Source organism: Ovis aries, chromosome 1, assembly GCF_016772045.2.
Source record: "Ovis aries strain OAR_USU_Benz2616 breed Rambouillet chromosome 1, ARS-UI_Ramb_v3.0, whole genome shotgun sequence".
NCBI lineage: Eukaryota > Metazoa > Chordata > Mammalia > Artiodactyla > Bovidae > Ovis > Ovis aries.
In genome coordinates this window covers 186170769-186177698 of record NC_056054.1, presented here as the reverse complement: position 1 = coordinate 186177698, position 6930 = coordinate 186170769, and the positions used below count along the sequence as shown (strand labels likewise).

The following is a 6930-nucleotide window of genomic DNA, read 5'->3' as shown; positions in this document are numbered from 1 at the left end:
CATATAATAACTGTTGAATAAACACTTGTCAGAGTGTGTACTTCTAAAGCACAGGGCCTAAGTTTGTCCTACTGACTGCTATATTCTCAGCACGCAGCACAATGCCTGGCTTATAGCAGACACTCATTTGCTAAATGACTGAATGAATGAACATGAATCTGTTTCTTCATTAAACTGAATTCTTACAAAGTGGGATTCCATAATGTTCAGCAAATGTTTGCTGAATCCAAGTAATATTAAGAAAGAAAACTATTTATTTAGTGATTAATTGATTTATTTAAACAATAGTACATATAGACATCATTGTCAGACTTAATATGAGATGTTAAATGTTCGATCCAATTTTCCTTCCTGGATAAGTTTTTCTTTCCTATCCTGCACAAACAGAAAAAAAAAAAAAAAAGTACATCAAAAACAATGCATTCTGGTACAATTCATGGTGTAACTCTGAAAAACAAGAAGAAACACTCCCAACCTAATTCCAATCTCTCATTGTCTAAAGTCTGCACAGTGTGACTGAGGAAGCAATAATCTGAAGAAATAAAGGGATAGTAAGAAAACACTCCCATTGAAAAATATCTATATTACCCCACCAAATAGCATACACTGAAGGCAAAAGGCATATACCTTCTGGTAAGTGTGGCCTACCTTTCTGTTAAGCAATAATTTATCAGATAATGAAAATATATACACTCTAACAGGAGAGTGGATTGACCAGTTTAAGGCAGAGCTATTAACACATTGGTGGGCCCCAGTGTAGATGGCAACATGAGGCCTGTGGGCTCGGGTTGGGGATCTAGTATCAGACTGGTCTAGTGTCAAAGATAAGCTTGGCTTTCTATGCAATCACATACCCAGGCGTCTGATGGCAGTGATCCCCACCACAGGCTGCTTCTGCTACTCTACTGTTGGAATATCAATGTTTTAACATTGACTCACACAATGTGACCAATATAACTGAAATTCACGCAGAGCAGACAGGGAACATACAAAGTGATACATGTATTCTGCTAATATGTAACCCAATAAATATATCTTTAAAACAACACCTAAAGGTTAATCAGAATGGAAAATCTTAACTTCTGTACATCTAATGAGAAAAAAGCAATTAACTTTTTAAGTTATTTCTGTATCCTCTTGTTTAATATACACAGGTGGTACAGTGGTAAAGAATCCGCCTACCAATGCCAGAGACACAAGAGACAGAGGTTCAACCCCTGGGTCAGGAAGATCCCCTGGAGAAGGAACTAGCAACCCACTCCAGTATTCTTGCCTGGAAAATTCCATGAACAGAGGAGCTTGGTGGGCTGCAGTCCATGGAGGTACAAAGAGCTGGACACAACTGAGTGCACACACACAAACACACACACACAACTTCCTTACCTCATCTAGAATACATCAGGAAGACGCCGCCATGAACTAAGTTCAAGTCTTACATATTTAAAGGGACCAGTTCATTATTTTAAATTCTAGAGCAGCCACTAACATTAAATTTGAAAGACCAAGAAACAACTGTGGTTTTTAAGAGGGAATATTTCTACATGAGTTGAAAGGATAGAGCAATAAAACTAAACATGTAAATGAAACTTCCGGTTTTTAATTCAGCTGGAAAGGGATAAAGGTAGGAGAAGATAAAAGGAAAGGTAAGGAGGAGGAGTAGAAAGCCAAGAAGGGAATTATCGAGTGAGAGAGAGCTGCAGCCTGCGCAGCAGGAACCTATCACACAGTCACCAAACACAAGGTTCAAGTACTTACTCTGTCAGTTTTGAAAACGTAATACCAGAAGATGAGGGGCCCAATTCCGAACAGAGCTCCTAAGAGGGAGGTCTTGGTATTGGGTCTGAAATTGGGATAGACATTTGCTGATCTTGCATAGGTCCAACGAATCAAGGCAGGATCTTCCTAAAACGAATGAAAACAAAAGATACAGGAAATGAAGTTCCACACTGAGAAGCAATCTCATCAGGACTTTTGTTCTGGAGCAGAGGCGATACCCTTTCTTCTCTCCTGCAGTTAAGGGTATATCTCAAATATTCCTACATAGCTTCAGAGAAGATCACACATTTCTAGCATTTGTTGACTAATTTCTCCTGATGATCCTGTTCACAATTTAAAACACTCATATTATCCTTCAGCTTTCCATTGATTTAAGAATCCTAATCATTTTAAGCAGTCAGAGAAGGCACTTTTTTTTAATCCTTTTTTTTTCTATTTTTTTTCTGGATTGTTTTTGGCTTCACTGCCTTTCTTGAAGTAGGCAGTATTTCCAATGAAGACAAACAGATTTCATGTGCTCTATCATACTGTCAACTTTGTTTCCAGGACCCTTTCTAATGCTACACCCATGCCAGTCTCTCCAGGCTACAAATAAACTGCAGGAAGGATGAAGACTGAGGTAGGCTAACTCTGAACTTAAAGGTTTTTGAGCTGCCTTAGCTGGTAGTTTTAGGAGCAAAATTATTACATTTCACACTATTAAAATGGTTTTTCAAAAGGATAAACTTGTTAAAGAAAAATAATCAGATTGTCTCGGTTAAAAAAAGTAGTTGTGATGTGAGGGCTTAGTTAACTGGCAATATGTGGGTTCTCAGTTCCCCAACCAGGGATCAAACCCAGGTGCCCTGCATTTGAAGGTGGATTTTTCACCACTGTACCACAAGGGAAGTCTCCCACAGTGATATTTTAAATGAAACTGTTTGCAGAGACAGTAAAGAAGGTGAAGACACAAGATACAGGTTCAGTAGGACGTGTGAGCTCTATACCTGAAAGAATAAAACATCTGTCTATTCTTATATCTATCCCTTCCAGGGCACACGCCAGCTTGGCTTTTCTCCTAACTCTGGCTATTCCCTTAGTCTCTTTCTCTCCCTTCCTACTTCTCTCTCCAATCTCTTAAGGGTGGACCTCAGACCCATGGGTCTTTCCTATCTACATTCACTCCCTTGATAATCTCTAGTCATATGGCTTTACATATCCACCTATAGGCAATTCAATGCAGTCGCTCAGTTGTGTCTGACTCTTAGTGACCCCATGGACTGCAGCACAGCAGGCCTCCCTGTCCTATAGGCAGATGACTCCCCAAAAGTATAACTCCAGCTCTAGACCTCTAGCCTGAACAGGAGACATAATATTGCACTCCCTGCTCAAGGCTGACTTGTTTAACCAGTAAAAGAAAAGTAAAAGAAAGTGAAGTCGCTCAGTCATGTCCGACTCTGTGACCCCATGGACTGTAGCCTACCATGCTCCTCCATCCATGGGATTTTCCAGCCAAGAGTACTGGAATGGGTGGGTTGCCATTTCCTTCTCCAAGGGATCCTCCCAACCCAGGGATTGAACCCAGGTCTCCCGCATTGTAGGCAGATGCTTTACCATCTGTGCCATCAGGGAAGTTTAACCAGCAAATGTGATGCCAAATGTGATGTATCCCAAACCGATTTCCCAACCTGCCATTCCACCTCCATCCCTGATCCTTTCACACTCTTCTCTATCCTGGCAAACTGCAACTTCATTCTTCACTTCAGTCAAAAACCTGAGAGTTATCCTTGAGCCCTCTCCTTCTCTTACACTATATATCCAATCTACCAGCTAACCTGGCTGGCTCTACTTTCAATACATAACCAGAAAAGATCATGTCTTACCAACTTCACTGCCACCACCCTTGCAGCCACCATCAACTAAGAAATTAGAATACTGCAACAAGGTCCTAGTCTCCCTGCTCCTAGTTTTGCTCTCCCATAGTCTCTTTTTCAACTAAGCAGCCAGAGATGTTGTTAAAATATAAGTTCTGATTATGGAACATCCAACTTAGAAAAGTCCTTTCAGTGACCTATGAGACCTGGTGTGATCTAGTTCCAGGCACCTTTCCCATCTCATCTCTTCCTACTCTGCCCTCACCTTTCTCTATGTTAATCACAACAGTCTCTTCAGTATTTGGGAGATTAATGAGGCACACTCCTGTCTCGGCACCCTTGTACTTGCTGTCTCCCATACTAGAACGCTACCTTCCCAGAGAGCTAAGTGGCTAGCTCCCTCACTTCAGTTTTCTGAACTCTTCAATGTCACCTTCTAAGTGAGGCCTTTCCTGAGCCTTTCTAAAATTATAGCTGCTCTATCGCTTCTACATACACACACCCCTAATCCCCCCTTCCTTGCTTTATTTTTCTTCTCATCACTTAACCACTACTTAACACGCTAAACAATTTAATTTTTTAACTTATTACTTGTCTTCCCTCTGGAAACAAAGCTTTATGGGGACAGGAGTCTTTGCCTGTTTGTTCTCCACTGTCACTACAGTATCTGTAAGAAGGCCTGGCATGTAACAGACTCTAAGCAATTACTTATTCACTGAATAAGTCATTCTTAAAAGATTAGGCAAAGAACTTGGATGTACTGCTCAATATATAATAGTCAGGCATTCATTTATTTAGGGGCTTCACAGGTGGCACAGTGGTAAAGAATCTGCCTGCCAAGGCAGGAGACACAAGAGACATGGGTTTGATCCTTAGGTTGAGAAGATTCCCTAGAGTGAAAAAGGGCAACCCCCTCCAATATTCTTGCCTGGAGGATTCCATGGACAGAGGATCCTGGCAGGCGGGCTACAGTCCATGGGGTCGCAGAGTGGGATATGACTGAGCACACACGCATTTACTTAACAATCAACGAGGCTGGTGTAAAACCTGTTTTACATGGCAAAACTATAACTGCTCTGGGTCACAGAACTGGAAAAGTGAAAATCTGGAATTTAAATCTCAACTAGGTCTGACTCAAAGACTCTCTTTGAGAGAGACTTTATGAGAGACTCTTTTTTTAAAAACTACATCTTACTATCTAGCATACCAAACCCAAGCACGTGAGTATGTATATAATGAATATCTCTCTCCACACCTTCTTCCAAGTGAAGGAGGTTCTGGCTGGAGACAATATAGCCAAACGTAAGAAGATGCTTTGGGTTACATGGACTACAGTTCAAATTCTGCTCTATCACTTGCCAGTTGGTCCTTCCCATCTGTAAAATGGGGACAGTAATAGAGCTTAACTCTTTGAATAGCTGTGATATCTGAATATCATTCAGAAAGAGTTTCAATAGTGCCTGGCACACTGTAAATTCCCTTCAATCCTCATAACTTCCTAAAAATTCCTACAGAATACCAATGTAATTGTTGGGAAAAGTGTTTTAATATCATATCTGACATATTTAAACAGTTCTTGTACAAAAATTATCTAAAAGCATGCTTGTTAAATAATAATACCCTTCAATTTACTGGGCATGTGCCAAGAGTGTTATACAGACTATCTCATTTAACCTCACAAGGATCTATAAAGAATGTACTAACATTTCCATAAATGAAAACTAGAAAACTAAGTTTCAGAAGGGTCTGGGATATTGTACAAAGTCATTTAGTTTGCCAGTACTTAGACCCTTGGTGTTTGACTCCAAAGCACAGAGCTTCAGTAAGCTGTAGCCTGTTTGGGTCTTTAAAAGATACAAACTTAAAAATCACTATATTCCCATCAGGAGAGAGCAGTATTGCCTCAACTGTGAACTGAAAAGTGGAAAACAGCTTAAAAAAAAAAAACACCCCTCTCCCCGCGACATTTTCTGAACACTCATCACAAGCCAGGCACTGTGCCGGCCGGTCACTTGCCTTATCTCGTTTAATCCTAAGAGCCTCATAAGATAGGAAGTACAATATTATCCCCATTTTTCTGGCAGGAAAACCGAGGCTAAGCAGCAGAGTTCAACAACTTTTTCAAGATCACTCAGGCGGGAAGTGATCTAGCCGAGACTCAAAGCCAGCCAGGTGTGAATCCACAATCCGTCCTCTTTACCACCAAACATCCTGCCCAAGGTCAAAGGACTAATGAACCTGCCTGCTCTCTGGGCCTGGAAGAGGACCTATGTCTAAAATATTGTTCAGCAATGGTGACCAACCCGCTGCTGGTCCCCCTGCACGTCTGGGCTGAGCAGTCAGACCGGACCGTCCTGACTCTGGCCCCTCGATTCCCACCCACTGGCCCCTCACTCACGACAACCCCTCGGCGACTAGGGTCGTTGTACTGAAGCTGGTATTCCCGTTTAAGCCGGGATCTTATGGCCAACCGCTCGGCTTGTGCTTTCCGGGTTTCAGAAGATATGTCGTATTCAGCTGGGTCGAGGGTAGTAGGTAGGCTGGCCAAGCGCGATGGCTCGTACTTGGGGAACGACATCTTGACGACCCGGCGCAAAATTGCGCTTGCGCGACTCCAAGGCCCGCCCACTTCAGTCTGACCTTCGTCCCGAGGAAGTGCGCCTGCGCGTTAGCCAGAGGTTGAAGATGGAGTTAAAGGAGTTCAGCTAGCTTTTTTCCTCATCCTTCCTTTCTCACTGTCCTGGCCCTCTAGTGGCAATCTGCGCTTGCGCAAGGTACTTTCCTCGCCTTCCCCCACCCCTACTTCCCTCCTCTCAGTTCAGTTCAGTTCAGTCGCTCAGTTCCTGTCCATCACCAACTCCCGGAGTTCACTTTCCCTCCTCTACCCGCCTCCAAATCTGTCGCTTTTTTGGAAACAGTGTCAGACTTTATTTTGGGGGGCTCCAAAATCACTGCAGATGGTGATTGCAGCCATGAAATTAAAAGACGCTTACTCCTTGGAAGAAAAGTTATGACCAACCTAGATAGCATATTCAAAAGCAGAGGCATTACTTTGCCGACTAAGGTCCGTCTAGTCAAGGCTACGGGAGAAGGCGATAGCACCCCACTCCAGTACTCTTGCCTGGAAAATACCATGGACGGAGAAGCCTGGTGGGCTGCAGTCCATGGGGTCACGAAGACTCAGACACGACTGAGCGACTTCACTTTCACTTTTCACTTTCATGCATTGGAGAAGGCAATGGCAATCCACTCCAGTGTTCTTGCCTGGAGAATCCTAGGGGCAGGGGAGCCTGGTGGGCTG

General features: G+C 42.8%; 1 protein-coding gene across 1 annotated transcript; it reads right to left on the bottom strand.

Annotated features, from left to right (window-relative positions):
• Positions 1-252: 252 nt before the first annotated feature.
• NDUFB4 (NADH:ubiquinone oxidoreductase subunit B4) lies at positions 253-6235 on the bottom strand. The gene is made up of 3 exons (XM_004002954.6): positions 6028-6235; positions 1756-1902; positions 253-375 (listed from the first exon to the last, which is right to left on the bottom strand). Exons 1-3 carry the CDS (start codon positions 6205-6207, stop codon positions 313-315), a joined length of 390 nt encoding a protein of 129 aa, XP_004003003.2. The 5' UTR covers positions 6208-6235; the 3' UTR covers positions 253-312.
• Positions 6236-6930: the final 695 nt, after the last annotated feature.